The following is a 15708-nucleotide window of genomic DNA, read 5'->3' on the forward strand; positions in this document are numbered from 1 at the left end:
CACAAGGCCACTGCAAAATAGGCACATTTACAAAATATTTAAAAAGGAATTCTGCTCCCTATATGGAAGAGTGAGCAATTAACAAACTGATTCAACTATAATAATAGCTATAAATTGAACAAAGTCCCATAACAACTACTTGAGAGCTTTGTGGACACTGAATAAAAACACCTAATTTTGTAGGAGTTAACAACTAAATCAGGTGATTAGATGGAGCAATCGAGGCAAAGGTAACCAAATGCCAACAGAGAAACCTGCCAGCTTCCTTTTAAGATAGAGGAAGCAGGAAAGAGACTAGGGGTGGAGAGGGGCTCTATCACAACAAGAGCTGCCCAAGCAGCAGGTGAACTAGACACAGAGAGAACCTTTACTTATGTCTTCAAACTCAGCCTCTCTGGATGATATAGTGGAGTTAACAAATTGACTGATAGATCCATTGCTCTCCCATATTAATTACTACACAACTCTGAGTAAACTAAAAACTGTTTAAATACACAGTTAAAAACAGAAAATTTTATGGTATATAATATGTTTTGAATAGTTTGCCCTCTTATCCTCCAACAAGGTAAAAGTAGGGCTCTACCTTCATCAAAGCAGCTTCTTTTGGCAGCAGATGGAAACTGTTTACATACAGAGAGCCACACTGCTCAAGATTCAAATAAGTCATGGTCGTATGCCCACCCTCAGTTGGTACATCTATAACATAACTCCTACACCCAAGACCCAGTGAACACTGCAGGAGCCAGAGTGTGAAAGATTCCGAGAGCCAGAAGGGCAGAATACCTGCTCTGAGATGGTGGCTTCTAGACGGCCACTGTGCCTCTGAGATCTCAACAGTGTGGCTGCCTAATCAAAACCTACACAATGACTATACCAGTTGACATGCTAGCATGGGTAGAGGGAATTTCATAAAGCTTCACCCTTAGATGAAGAACTATAGGAAAATCAATTTCCTCTATGGACCAGCCTCCCAATAAATTTCTAATCCCCAGGGGTCAGCCTTAAATACATGCACAAAAAAAGCAACATTAAATGGACTCAGTAGGTTGTACATAGTGGTAGGTCCAAAGGAAACTATTTTCCCAAATTCCAAAAGGCAGATGAGGCAAAAGGCTAACTGTGGTGCTTATTAGCATTCCAAAGCACACTTTGTCCTTCAGGTTCCCTTGGCATCAAAAGTACCTGTTACAATTTTCTAAGTCCTAGCTCTTCTCACCATCACTACTCTAATAAAACTTCCCCAGTTCATGCCCCCCCCCCCCCATTACTCACTGTCCTTATAATCCTGCTTTTTCAGCTATGTTCCCTCTGTCTAAACCCTTCCCACTTTGTCCCTCATGCTTTGCTCATGGCCGGGTCCAGTCTGCTGGCTGGCCATGTTTAGTCTACTTTTTCTCTCAGTTCTATTCTTCTCGATACCATTGGATTTTCTCTCTCATACCTACAATAAAAGCTTTCTAATACCATGGACTGGTCATATTGTCAGTTTGTACATATATACTTGCTAGTGTGGCCCACTTTCCCTCAGCCAACCAAAAATTCAAATTAACTTTCAGGTTTTTATCTCTAAACAGGTGTGAGCTTTATTATACTTCTGCTTAATAATGAAAAATTAGGAAAAAAAATTGTCAGAAGGTCTGCCCATGATCAAGCAGGAAGTAGCTAAAAGAACAGCAATATCCCCACAGTTACAGACGTCTGACACATACATACATACATATTTGAGAATGTGGAGTTACACACGATGAGCTGGAGGGGAGAGGTAGAAATACTATGAATATAATATTCACTTAGGAAATTCTCAAAGTTAAGTTTAAATTTAAAAAACATTCCTCAACTGTAGCAATACACTGGAATCCCTTGATGAAGTAAAACAGACAGACAGGCGCACAGATAACCTGGCTCAACTACTAGAGATTACCATTGAATTAGCATGTTAAAAAAACCATCAGATAACCAAAGATCACTAGTGTTGAGAACCACCAGTTTAGGATGAAGAACTGACTGGCTTTAAACAAGGTGAAGAATTAGAAAGGTTCAAATATATTTAAGTTTTTAGGAGACAAGAAAATACATTCACAGTTAATTTAAATTATCTACCAGAAAATCTAATGCTATTCCTCCTCATTCTGGCCAAAGTGCCTAACTTACCAGTCTTTAGAGGACAGCCATTCAGGGAGGCAAATTTCACTAGCACCAACTAGTATCCAATTAGGATTCACTACTATTCAATTAGGATCATTAGTATCTTGTTCATATAGGGTTGAATAAACTGGACCAATCAACTTTTTTACTATGTTAGCATAAAACTAAAAAAAAAAAAAAAAAAAAAAAAAAAAACCACATAAAACCCCCACTAACATTTATAGTCTCCAGGTTTTTTTAAAAAATGAGTACAGGGGCTGGTGAGGTGGCTCAGTGGGTAAGAGCACCCGACTGCTCTTCCAAAGGTCCAGAGTTCAAATCCCAGCAACCACATGGTGGCTCACAACCATCCGTGATGAGATCTGACTCCCTCTTCTGAAGTGTCTGAAGACAGCTACAATGTATTTCCATATAATAAATAAATAAATCTTAAAAAAAAAATGAGTACATACCTCATGTTTTTTTTTTTAAAAAAAGGCTCTCTTCAGACATAACATATTACATTACAGATGGTTATGAGCCACTATGTTGCTGGGAATTGAAGTCAGAACCTCTGGAAGAGCAGTCAATGCTCTTAATCGCTGAGCCATCTCTCCAGCCCCCTCCCTGGCCCCCCAACCTCATTATTATGCTCATAATTATTTTCCTGACTTAAATGGTGTTGGGCACTAACCTAATCAAAGTAACAAATGCAAAGTCATTTTAAAAGTCTAAAATAAAAGTTGTTTCTAAGCTATTGTATGCATAGCTAAGGGCAGGCTGAACCTTGTAGGCAGTTTCCAACTCAGCTAACTGTAACACTAGAAGCCAGGATAAAAGCCACTAGAGCTCCACATCCGACCCAGTGCATTTTCTTTTACACGACATTGGCATAAACTTATCCACAGTTTTAAAACGTAGACAAAGGCATTAACAGACATGGTGTTTCCCCTTTCCAAAACTGTTAAATTAGGTAAAATTTCATGATCATAATTTATTCCCATACATTTTACATAAACTTAAATTTAAATCTTAAGAGTTCAACAAATGAGAACACAGACATTCTTAACTTCACACAATACATTGTTAATGAACAGTGATGTGGAATCAAAACTCACGACATATATTAACTTTTCAGAATTCCAGCTTAACAGCAACTACAACAGAATAAACTTTATGACCTGGAGATGGTGGCATGTGTCTGTAATCCCAACAAAGGAGGCTGAGGTGGGAGGATCACAAGTTTCTGGTTAGTCTGAGAGCGTGTCTCAGAAATACAATTTAACTTTGCCAAAAGTCTAACCCACTCAGTAGCTTAGTTCAGTATCCCAGAGCATTTGTATGAGTAAATACAAACAGGGCGCTTTGCTAAGTGATGCGGCACATGCCTTTAATCCCAGCACGGGGAGGAAGAAACAGAGGGATCTCCCTGATTCTGAAATCAACTGCCTTACGGTGAGACCTGACTCCAAAATCTCAAAAAACTGGGGTGTGTGTGTGTGTGTGGGGGGGGAGGGGGGGGGTTAGTCGGGTGCTATATATAATTTATTCAAATGCTAAATACCTGCTCCAAAGATCTAGTCCTCCCTCTGCCCTAGGAGACCACCTCACACACACCAAGTGATGCTATGTAAACCTTGCTCCACAATGTAATATTAGTGATGCTATGTAAACCTTGCTCCACAATGTAATATTATTGGTTGAATAAAGATGGCTACAGCCAATTACTGGGGAGAATAAAGAGACGTGGAGTTTGAGTTACTGGGCTGGGGGTGGCAGGTAGGGACCATGAAGGATAAGGAGAAAGGAGAGAGAAAGAGCACACAAGAGAAGATGGAGAGAACAGATCTCCATTAGTCATGATGGACCAGCAGCATGGGCGAGAGTGAAATGCTTCCCTACAACACTACACTGCTGAAGTAGAAATACCCAGGAAGATTCAAATAGCAAGTATTTGGGGAAGCAGCCAGTCTAGTGTTAGAGAATTAGTTTAAGGGTAATACCCAAGTATTGCACAGAGACTAATAAAAAAAAAAAATCAGTTTGTGTCTCATCCCATTGAAACTAGACAGAGATAAGAATAAACCAACTATCTTACAGCTAACAATAGTACTATCTTACCCACCTGCAAAGTTGGTCATAGAAAAAGTAAAATTGTCCTAAGTCTTATTACCTTCCCAGGAAAAGCTGACGATAATAACCAAAGATTAGACACAGGGGCTGGAGAGGGCTCAGAGGTTAAGATTACTGATTTCCCACAGGATCTGGTTGGATTCCCAAACCCCTCACCATGGCTCACAACCTCCTTAATTCTAGTCCCAAAGGATCTAGTGCCCTCTCCTGGCCTTGGCAGTGCAGACATATATATGCAGGTGAAAGACCCATACACATTAAAATACAATAATAAAAAGATTTAAATGGGTCCAACCAACTAACTCCATTAAGATTTTCAGATAAAATCTCTACCACCTAGTTAGGTAAAGTGACAACTTTGAGAGAGCAAAGACAAACAAAAATGTCCTTGTGTCTCCCCACCATTAAGGAAAATGACAAATACCAACCTACCTTTTTGAAACTTGGGAAAGGCTACAGACTTGAGGCTGCACTGGTGGCCTTTGCATGTCCCCATCAGCTCACCAGCTCTTACATCCCAAAATTTGGCTGTCTGATCACCGGCTGCTGTAACCTTCCAAAAGTAATATAGTAAAATTTAAGAAAGAAACCCTTTATCAGCAGCTACTCAGACATAATAAAATGGAAGTCACTCACAAGTTTAAGTTCACCAGGGACCCAGGCCAAGTCAAAGACAGCATTCCAGTGAGCCATCCACTCTAAACAAAGAAAACATAAGTGTGACAGATCCAGAGTGTATCCAATGACAGTCATACCAGTACAAGTTTAAACATCTTTTATGGTAGCTTAAATAGAATGCGTGTGAGTACTTGGCCCACAGGGAGTAGCACTAGTAAGAGTTGTGGTCTTATTAAAGTAGGTGTGGCCTTGCTGGAAGAAGCATGTCACTGTGAGGGCAGGCTTTGAGGTCTTATACTCTATGCCTAGTGGAGCAGTCTCCTGCTGACTGTGGATCAGGATGTAGAACTCTCAGCTCGTCCAGTACCTGCACCTGCTGTCTGCCTGCAAGCTGTCGTGCATCCCGCCATGATGATAATGGACTGAACCTCTAAACAGTAAGCCAGCCCCCAATGAAATGTTTTTCTTTGTAAGAGTTGCTGTGGCCATAGTGTCTGTTCACAGCAACGAATCCATAACTAAGACACTTTGGAAGTTTTTATTATAAGATGATAGCTAGTACTCTACTATCAACAGGCCAAAGAGCATTATGGAGTCACAGATGTCACACAGCCTCTCCAGGACACATGCGCGAGCCACTACCTAACATCAAATGGGGGAGAGAGGACTCAGTGGATAAAGCACTTGCTGCACCAGCAAAGGGACCTGAGTTCACAACAGCCAACAGCCAAATAAATACCAGGTGTAAGTATAATACAACGAATGAGCCCCACGTCCAGTGTGAGATCTTGTCTCAAAAAGTAAAGCAGAGCATGATTCAGGAGGACATCTAACAACAACTTCTGGCCCCCACACTCATGTACATGCACTATATACTTTCCCAAAGAAATAAAATTATTTTCTGAGTATTAGAAGTATTCTCTAAAATAGGATCACATCAAAACATTCTCTATGTCCAAAGCCTTCCTAACCCTAACAAGGAAACAACGTTATTCTGACTTTAGTTTGGCATCTGAGGTTCTGTTTGCTTTGACCCTGCATGCTAGTTCTGTGGAGGCACTTATCTCTCACCTATCACGTGCATGGTTATCTACCTTATTCCACCCAAGCTGTCCATCATCCTTGTATTAAAACAATAATTTACACCAAAGATTTTATGAATTAAAAATGTTAAAAAATTACAGACTTACCCTTGAAGCATGTCTTTTTGCTAGTTTGTGATTCTGTATTATATAATCTGACAAAGCCTTCTTCATTAGCAACTGCTAATATATGCTCCATACTGGGAGCTGAAGAGAAACAAAGAATATGTAAGAACTTTCAAAATGAGTAAAAAAGTATCAAGTGACTCAAAACAGGGCTGAGAGATGGCTCAGGTCAAGAGTATTTATTGTTCTTTTAGAAAACTAGGGTTTGCCAGGCAGTGGTGGCGCACGCCTTTAATCCCAGCATTCAGGAGTCAGAGGCAGGCAGATTTCTGAGTTCAAGGCCAGCCTGGTCTACAAAGTGAGTTCCAGTACAGCCAGGACTATACAGAGAAACCCTGTCTCAAAAACAAAACAACTACAACAAAAGAAAACTGGGGTTTGATTCTCAGCACCCACATGGCTGCTCACAATTGTCTGCAACTGTAGTTCCCAGGGACCTAAGGCCCTCTTCTGGCCTCTGTGGTACATAAACATAGACACAAGCAAAACACTCATACACATAATATAAAAATAATTTTTAAAAACCCTACTCTAACCATCAAAATAGTCTTTAGATACTCTGACTTGACTAAATCAAGAGTGGTACTGGCCCATGGCAAATAAAACCAGGATACAAACCACCAGCAGATAGAAACTGTCGGTTTTAAAGTTCCTTTTTATGACCTTTCCTCCATTAAACTATGAGACTAGAGACAAGAACTTCTTTTCACATTTTTAAAATGATTGCTAGGAAAAAAAAACCTTCATCTTAAAAACATCTCTGTACCTTATAAATCATCAGTTATGAGAATAATTTTAACATCTACCTACATTTCTTTTCTTTCAAAGTCTATTTTCCCTCTAAGTAGGAAGCAATGTTCTGTTCAAGCTTAGTGTACTTAGTCCTTTTCTCACCGGTACAGAAGGTGCATCCAAAAGGAGGAACTGGGACTCCTGTTTCTCCATAAGACGTGTGTTCATCGTTACAGTTGCACTGATAACCACTTAGAAGGGATTGTAGAGGGTAATGTGAAGACCACCCTAAAACAAAACAGTTCCTTTAAGTATTTGTTCACATAGAACTTTACATATGTAACTCAGATCTACTCACTATCTATGGTGCTCCAGAACACCTCTTCTGCTATTTTTCTTCCTTTCGACACAGGGTTTCTCAGTTTCCAGCCCTGTCCTGGAACTCACTCTGTTGACCAGGCTGGCCTTGAACTTGGAGATCAACCAGACATTTATGCTATTTTCTTAAGCCATTTTAAGGAAGAAATCAAAACACTCTGAGGACATTTGGGTTACACTATAAATAGGTTTGTTTGTTTGTTTGTTTGTTTTTCTAGACAGTCTCATTATGTAGAGCTCTGGCTGGCCTTGAATTTACTATGGCATAGATCAGACTAGCCTTGAATTCAAGATTGTTTACCTCTGACTCCCAAGTGCTAGGATTAAAAGCATGTTCTACCACATCCAGTTCCGATTTACCAGTAAAACGCAGCCAGTAAAGCATTACCGATTAAACTGTTACTCCCTTCCATGAAAAGTTCGTTTTGGGAGTGCATGAATGAGAAAATCAAGCAAACTGCAACCATAACACAATCAGCACTCAAACGGTTACTGTATTGACTAGCAATTTAACTCCTTTTCCCTAAAGTGCTGAAATTCTAGGATCCTAAAATTCTAACAGGAACCCAGTATCTTATGTGAGATATGACTCAAAAGTGGTCTGTCTCTGCCCCTAAGAAATGCAGCTTTAGAGAACTCAAAGTAAATTTTCATTTCAGAAAGAAAGCCAACTTTCTAATGTACATCCCGGTTCTAAATACTAAGTCATCATCTAAAATCTGATTAGTATGAACATGTAGGTTGGCTCATTTAAATATAAAAGGTTGAATGTTCTTATTCAAAACATTTTTGAGACCAAGGATGTTTCCGATTTGCTTACATTTTACTGGTTGGGCATCCTGAGGCTTTTGAACATACCAGCACTCAAAGCCTTCAGATTTTTTAGATTAACATGCTCAGCCTCAGTAAGAAAAACATTTTTTAAAGAAGTAATTGCTGATCAAGGATCAGATGAAATAATGAGCTGACAAGTTGTAAGTGCTGCAAATGTTAAATTCATGTCTTAGGGCACTACCAATTCTCAGTTTTGTTTATTTAAAATTCTGTACCAGACATCCAGCAGTTTGTCTATTCTGAGACAATGCAAGGTATACAATGGGGACAAGAGAATGCCTTCCTTTTGCAAAATAGAAGGAAGGGATAAAGATGATGAGAAAGCGACCCCTCTCAAACAGAGAAGATATTTCAGCCTAACAGAAATATCACTCAATCTAGTTTGAGAAGGAATGAGAAGAAAGGAGAAAAGGAACTTAGTCTAGATTTTAAAATTGCTTGTAGGGGCATGGCTTCTAACTTTTGATATTAAGTAACCTAATATGTACTCTCTGAAAGACCACTAAAAAGATGTTATGTTCACAAATACTCAAAAAGTAAAATTGAAAACAAAAGGCTGCATTGTAAAGAAATGTAAACGCAGGTATATGATGTGAAGTTTTAAGTCTATTCAAAGAGAAATCACATGAGTAAAACTGAAGATACAAGCCGGGCTTGGTAGCGCACTCCTTTAATCCCAGCACTCGGAAAGCAGAGGCAGGCAGATTTTTGAGTTCAAGGCCAGCCTGGTCTACAAAGTGAGTTCCAGGACAGCCAGGGCTATACAGAGAAACAAACAAAAAACCTAAAAAAACTGAAGATACAATTTGCTTTGGATATTTTCACAATGAAGCTAATTCCTTTACTCTGCCTCTTTACCTCTACTAGTATTCAGACTGATAAACAGTATTTAAAGTGACTCACTGAGCAAGCTCTACTTAGTTCATTATTTCTGTATCTCCCCATAATATACTTTTGGATCTTTATTATGCTATGAATATGAACCTGTAGTGTTTTCCAGACACCCATACTCATCTGGAAAGGTCCATTCTTTCTTCAATACACAGCTAAAGGCCCACACTCAAAAGAAATATACAAGGCTTTGCATTTTCAGAGGATCAACCCCTTGACAATTCAACAGCTCCCACACATTATTTCTAAAGCTACTCTGTCTGAACAGGTTGAGGGGTTCCCTTTCCTATCACTTGCTTCACTTCCTTTCTACTTCCACAAAAGGAAGGTATTCTACTCTCCCTTCCTCATCTTACACCTTGCATTGTTGAAAGATGTGTCCATTACAAATTTTTAAATATGGGCTCAGCAGTTAAGAACACTGACCGCTCTTCCAGAAGTCCTGAGTTTAATTCCTGGCAACCACATGGTGGCTCACAACCATCTGTAATGGGATCTGATGCACTCTTCTGGTGTGTATATGAGTACAATGTACGCATATAAATAAAAATAAATAAATAAATCTTTTTTTTTTTCTTTTGGTTTTTCGAGACAGGGTTTCTCTATGTAGCTCTGGCTGTCCTTGAACTCAGAAATCCGCCTGCCTCTGCCTCCCAAGTGCTGGGATTAAAGGCATGTGCTAAATAAATAAACACACACACACACACACACAAAACCCCAAATAGAAAACTAGTGAGGTCCTAACTATGAGACAATTTGAGACCACAAGGCACCAGATACCTAAATCCATTTCTTTAAAAGATGCACTTTCAATAAAAATTTTGCTTTTTTCTTAAAACATTTTAAGAAGTTACTTAGTTTCTAACAACTGCCCACTATTAATTAACTGTGGTGATAATTCATCCTAAGGGAAACCTTTGTGACTACTGGGTACTAAAACCACAGAAAACAGCACTTTATATGCTTTTTGATGGGGCATGACAGGGTGACAAGAACTTTTAAATTACAATAGGATAAATTTGCGGAGAATTAAGATAGAAATATTCAGAAGAAAAAGCAACCATATAAAACATCGAACAGTAAGCATTTGCTCACCTTTTCAAAAACAGAGACCACGACTTCCACGTTGGTATAGTTGTTTATAGTGTCAGATGTATTTAAAAGGCTAAAATAGTATTTATCTTAAGATGCTAACTCACTATAAGGCTAAAAATTATAATTTTGCATGTTTAAAGTTTATAGTAAAAATTCTTAGATATGGATTTAAAAACTCACAAAAGTAATTATATTTCCATCTTACAAATATCGGTAGAGAAAGGAAACTAAAGGCACATTTAGAGGCTTGTTATGATCAGGGAGTAAAGTATCAGGCCCAATGGTGGGGATGGAATAGAGAAAATGGAAGACTCAGTTTGAGGTAAAGAGGCTGAATCTGTGGGGATGGAAAAAGAGATTCAAGCAGACTTAAGGGATTTCTTTTTTTTCTTTTGAAAATGTCATAATGAGGAATATGGAGTCTAAGTTTTAGCTGGGGACACCAGTTTAAAATAATGTCACTCCCAAAAATTGGGAAGAAGCCAACTCAGTTTGGGGCATTAGAATATAAGATGCTTGTATGCCTAACTGTCTAGATTAAGTTCAATACATACAGCTTTTACAGAAATTAACCCAAAACATAGGGAATGGAAGAGTGTAGCAGCAGTAGAATCCTTACTTACGGCTATAATCATTTAAGGCCCAGCAACACCGGAGGGGAAAAGAGATGCAGACTTCAGGAGGTAACAATCAATGAATGCCAGTGCCTATCACTGAACGTCTGTCTGGCTATCTGTAAGCCGGAACGACAGACTGAAAAGTGGGTAGACAGAAAATGTAGCACATAGGAAAAGAGGTGGAGTTGAAACTCAGACGCTCCGAAGACCGCTCACAACCATTGTGCAGGGCGGCCATTCCTAACACAGGGCGAAGTAACTTTTGTAAAGTTCGAGCAGAGAAAGAGGCAGAATGTAACTACAAGAGTATCCACAGAGGGAATACGACTACAAAGTTTTAGATCCGGGCAGGACCTCAAGGAGCTTTTCCTCTTCTCAACATTCTTAGGACCACTCTTCAAGGTCTTAGTTTAACAACACATCAGCCTAATCGCATCTCAGATTGCCAATGTTTTTAAGAGTACTGTAGGAGATGAGCTGGCTTTCTATATGCTAACAGGAGAACATGGCTGAATTCCACCGTGAAGAGAAAAACGAGTTTAATCCCATTTCTGGAAGTACCTCGGCATCAAGACACATTTGGAACAATACCCTTCCATCCATTACCCGTGGTCACCTCGTGGGTGTGGCTATGGGCATCTTTTAGTCTGTATTTTAGGACTTTTCAGAGCCTGCAGAGATGGGGGAGGGGACTTTGGCGCCTTAAGATTGAGTTCCTTAACTGCGGGCCATGCGCGCTGGTGCACAACGAACTTGCAGGGATCGCTAAGGTTCTGCAGAGACGGCAGGCACATCGCTGGTGCCAAAGCGTCTCCCACCCCCGACTCTCACAAGCGTGCACTCTCTAGTTAACGCGCGATATTGACGTAAGCAGCCAGGGGCCCGGGACGCCACTGAGCGTCCTAACTTCGGCCTCCGTTCCGAACTAAAAAGCTCGATTACGGTGAAAAGCGTCCGGAAGGAACCCAAGCACGATGTTCTTCGGCGGTCCTCGCTCGCCCGGATTCGCTCCGGCCGCGGGAGACCTGGAGGCCCACAGTCGGCAGCGATCCAAGGTGGAGCGCCTGGGGGGAGGTGGTTCCCGCCACGGCCAGCGGCCGTTGGGGCCGTTACTCACCGTTCCTCAGGACGCCGAGCTGCGGCTGGCGGAGTACCGAGTTGAAGAGCATCTGGGCCTGAGGAGAAGGCTCAGCTGAGGGGAACGCCGAGAAGATCGCCCCCAAGTTCCACAGGAGCCGCCGTCTGCACCCTCCACAACGCGGCGCGGTTTCGCCTCCAACTCCCGCCACTAAGAGCCCCGGCCGCCAAACTCCGCGCCAAACTGACGTCACGCTTTCTGATTGGCTCTCGTCGCAGCGTCCTGGCGCCTCGAAGGCTCGCCCCCATCCTAAGCTCCGCCTCCCTCTCGCTCAGCCGCGGGAACCCAAGGTTCACAGGCTCCCTGAGCGCCTGCGCGGGGGGGCCCAGAGAGGAACTGGCGAACCGCGGGGCGACCGAGGCGCATGCGTACACTGCCTGACAGCGCGCGGAGGGAAAAATCCGCGAGACCGCGGCGGGAGAAGATGGCGGTGCTGGGGTAGAGTTTGCAATCTTTGTGACTGGGCGAGTCGGGTAACTGTCCGGGTCATGGCGTCAAACTCAACCAAGTCGTTCCTGGCCGATGCCGGCTATGGCGAACAGGAGCTGGACGCTAATTCCGCTCTTATGGAACTGGACAAAGGTACGGAGGAGGGACGCGGGCGAAGCGTCTGGGGGGAGTGGCGCCACCTAGTGGCGGCAGCTACAGAGGCTAGAAAGGCGCATGCGCCGATGTATGGGGCGGGAAGCACGGCTGCTAGTCTTGGAGCCAGCGCTTAGGCGCATGCAGGGTTGCTGGAGTAGCCTTGCACAGTTGGAGCAGAGGCTCGTGCTTGCGAGGATGCCTTTGACCACTTGGGGGCACAGTCTCTGGTTTCCCAGGCAGCAAATAAGATAAAGTGCTGAATTTTGAGATTATTTTTTAAAACGTTCAGTGCAGGTGAAGCCTTCATTAAGAGAGCCAAATGATTTTCTGAGCGTTTTACAGCGATTTGTCTTGCGAGACTGTCAATTGCGCGTTCTAAAGCAGGTTCCATGTGGATGAGAACATCCGAAAAGCTTGGCTGAACGCGCTCATTCTCTGCACACAAGTTCCACGAGTTAGTTCCCCTTATACAGGTAGCTAAGAGAAAAAATTTTAGGGTTAGGAGTTAAATTCCAGTTCTACTAAAGTGATTATGGAATGCGGCATTATCATCTAGCCTCGATATGTCAGCAAAGTGGGCACAGTATGTCAGCTGTTGTAAATGTTAAATGGCAGTGGTATGCGAAAAGATGCCTTTATTAAAGGCTGAAGAGGGACTTTGACAGATAGCTATCCATAAAGAAGTCCTGTGTAAATGTGAGACCTTTGCTTCAGTTTCCTGCCAAGGTTTTTACACTATAGGCAATTCTTGGTTAACTGTAGCCAGTGTGTAACCTGTAGAGAACGGGACTGGAAACCAAGGATCTGTAAGTTCAAGTCTGGGGGGCAGGGTGTGCCAAGTAGGGACTGGGGGATGCTGAGAGAACCTGGAGGTCAATTAGACTTTGGCATGTTAAATATGCACCTTAGTTCCTTGTCCAAGTTTGAAACCAGTTACAGGTAAGAGTTTTTTACGTTTTACTAAAGTCTGTGACATCCAGGTTGGCCTGTACTCCCTAAAGCCAAGGATAACTCTCAACTTTTGATCCTCAGCCTCCCAAGTCCTAGACCTGATGTGGCCCATTACACTGTTTTATTCAGTGCCAACTCCCTTCCCACCGAAATGTGTATGGCTCTAGCGTAGCTAATCTTGTCCCAGGCTAAGAGTAGATAGTGTTGTAGAGCAGGGTAAGGATATGGAGCAAGGAAAGGAAGGACATCCAGAGTTACCTTCTAAGTGTTGTGAGCCAGTGTGATGGTTTACTGTGTGAAACACTTCCTGTGCAAGCCTGACAGTCACACACATGTGCACACATACATACAATAACAATGAAATAAGGTTTACATTAAAAAAAAAAAAAAGATGCTGCGGCTGTAGGGATGACTTAGCCTTTAAGAGGCCACACTGCTGTTTTGTGGGACCAGAGTTCAGTTCTCAGCACTCACACCCCAAACCTCACAACTGCCTGTAACTCTAGAGGGTCTGTTATACACCCATCTCTCCCTCCCCCTACATACACATAATTAAAAGTGAAGCTCTTTGAAAGAAAAGGTTACAGTTGTAATGAAAGTAATAGTACAACCTTTTTAATAAGAAGAGTTGAAATTAAAACACATATGTGTAAGAAATAAGTGGGGGCTGTTGAGTGTTTTACAGATAAGCCCTAAGCTCAACAAGACACATTGTATCAGCCGGGAACAGTAGTGTGACACATTGCTAAAGGCTGAGTCCCACATATTACTCTAATAAGTGTAGCTTTTCCTAATGTAGATTATTATCATCAGACCAAGTATTTGCCCCTCCAGTGATTGGAAGTTGTCCAGATGAAAACAGGCAAGATCCCCTTCCTGCAGAGAGAAAGGTTTAGTGACATCACTCAACCTGATGGCTCTGTGCACACCTGGCTTTGAGAGGATGGGTGGGAGTGGGGAAGGTGACTCATTCCCTTTCTTGCTGCACATGAGTGGAAGCTGGTGAACCTAATGCTGTAGGAAAAGCCTGATCGTGGAGTGCTGATTCAACTCTTGAGAACTGGGTGAGAGTCAGGACAGAATCCACACACTAGGATTTCCTAGCGTTGTTACCATCCACCCAGTTCCACCATCTTAATTCTCCCTGTGAAGACCACTGTTGTACTGCCCATGTGTGCAGGAATGTAACTGGTGTTAGGGAGTGAGGACTCAGCACAGCCCCTCTGAGAGAATGAATGGCCTTAGCCACTGGGTTGGGTGTGCACTAGGCGGCTGACGCCATGTCATTACTGGTGGTTTTAAGAGTAGTAGAAACATGGCCCTATGGATTCAGACTTTTTTTTCCTGAGGATATTTATTACCAGACTACATTTAGTCTGACAGCATTGGTAAGTGAACCTTTAAGGTTATATAGAATCTAGATTCAGCAACTAGTTTACCACATTGAAGCTGAATTAGGGAGCATGGACTCTGCAGTTTGGTTGGTGACCCTGATGGACAAGGTCAGATAAACTAAACAGAAATCCACTTATTGAAACCATGGCCTTACTTTTATGTATGACTGTGAGCTGTTGTCTTATGATTTACAATGGGAATTATTAAATAGTCTCATTTCTTATTGTTTTAAACTAGTATTTTCTCATGTGCAGTCTGCATTATATGTCAGCATGTTTATTAGCAGTGATTTCTGAAGTTTTGTGGGAGGATACTTAGTAATTATGTCAGAAATTGCCATTTCTGCCTTCCAAATGTGAAGTGACCTTTATTAACTGTTTATTAAGCTGTGGGTTGTGGGTTGCCTTCTGTCTTAGTCAGGGTTTCTATTCCTGCACAAACATCATGACCAAGAAGCAAATTGGGGAGGAAAGGGTTTATTTAGCTTACACTTCCATACTGCTGTTCATCACCAAGGAAGTCAAGACTGGAACTCAAGCAGGTCAGGAAGCAGGAGCTCATGCAGAGGCCATGGAGGGATGTTCTTTACTGGCTTGCTTCCCCTGGCTTGCTCAGCCTGCTCTCTTATAGAACCAAGACTACCAGCCCAGAGATGGTCCCACCCACAAGGGGCCTTTCCCCCTTGATCACTAATTGAGAAAATGCCTTACAGTTGGATCTCATGGAGGCACTTCCCCTGAAGCTCCTTTCTCTGTGATAACTCCAGCTGTGTCAAGTTGACACAAAACTAGCCAGTACACCTTCTATTGTGTAGTTATACTTACTCTATTTCTTTGTGGTGCTGAGGCTTGAACAAAGGGTCTCATTCCCGGTGTTCTGTTGCTTTGCAATTGAGCTGTATTCTAACCCTGTGTGGTGATACTTGGAAATTTTTTTTAGTCCTGTTACAACCAAGCACCATTAAAAAATGAATATATGAGATGTATACATGTTAGAGATTCAATTTTGA

General features: G+C 41.9%; 2 protein-coding genes across 7 annotated transcripts in view; one reads left to right on the forward strand and one right to left on the reverse strand.

Annotated features, from left to right (window-relative positions):
- Positions 1-11943, reverse strand: part of Dtl (denticleless E3 ubiquitin protein ligase) — a 38189-nt gene extending 26246 nt beyond the window's left edge. The window contains exons 1-6 of one of the 3 annotated variants that reach the window (NM_001305233.1): positions 11748-11943; positions 6978-7103; positions 6066-6164; positions 4894-4955; positions 4690-4810; positions 1718-1749 (exon numbers count right to left, since the gene is read on the reverse strand). In NM_001305233.1, the coding sequence (NP_001292162.1) occupies positions 1718-1749; positions 4690-4745 (88 nt within the window). In that variant the 5' untranslated portion in view covers positions 4746-4810; positions 4894-4955; positions 6066-6164; positions 6978-7103; positions 11748-11943. Of the gene's footprint in view, positions 1-1717; positions 2292-4689; positions 4811-4893; positions 4956-6065; positions 6165-6977; positions 7104-11747 lie in introns of those variants that run through there. The other 2 variants (NM_029766.3, XM_011238925.1) reach the window with 2 other exon arrangements.
- Positions 11939-15708, forward strand: part of Ints7 (integrator complex subunit 7) — a 48151-nt gene continuing 44381 nt past the window's right edge. For 3 of the 4 annotated variants that reach the window (NM_178632.6, NM_001306203.1, NM_001306204.1), the window contains exon 1: positions 12035-12350. In NM_178632.6, the coding sequence (NP_848747.4) occupies positions 12257-12350 (94 nt within the window). In that variant the 5' untranslated portion in view covers positions 12035-12256. Of the gene's footprint in view, positions 12351-15708 lie in introns of all 4 variants that reach the window. The other variant, XR_865812.3, reaches the window with a different exon arrangement.

Source organism: Mus musculus, chromosome 1, assembly GCF_000001635.26.
Source record: "Mus musculus strain C57BL/6J chromosome 1, GRCm38.p6 C57BL/6J".
In the NCBI taxonomy this organism is placed as follows: Eukaryota; Metazoa; Chordata; class Mammalia; order Rodentia; family Muridae; genus Mus; species Mus musculus.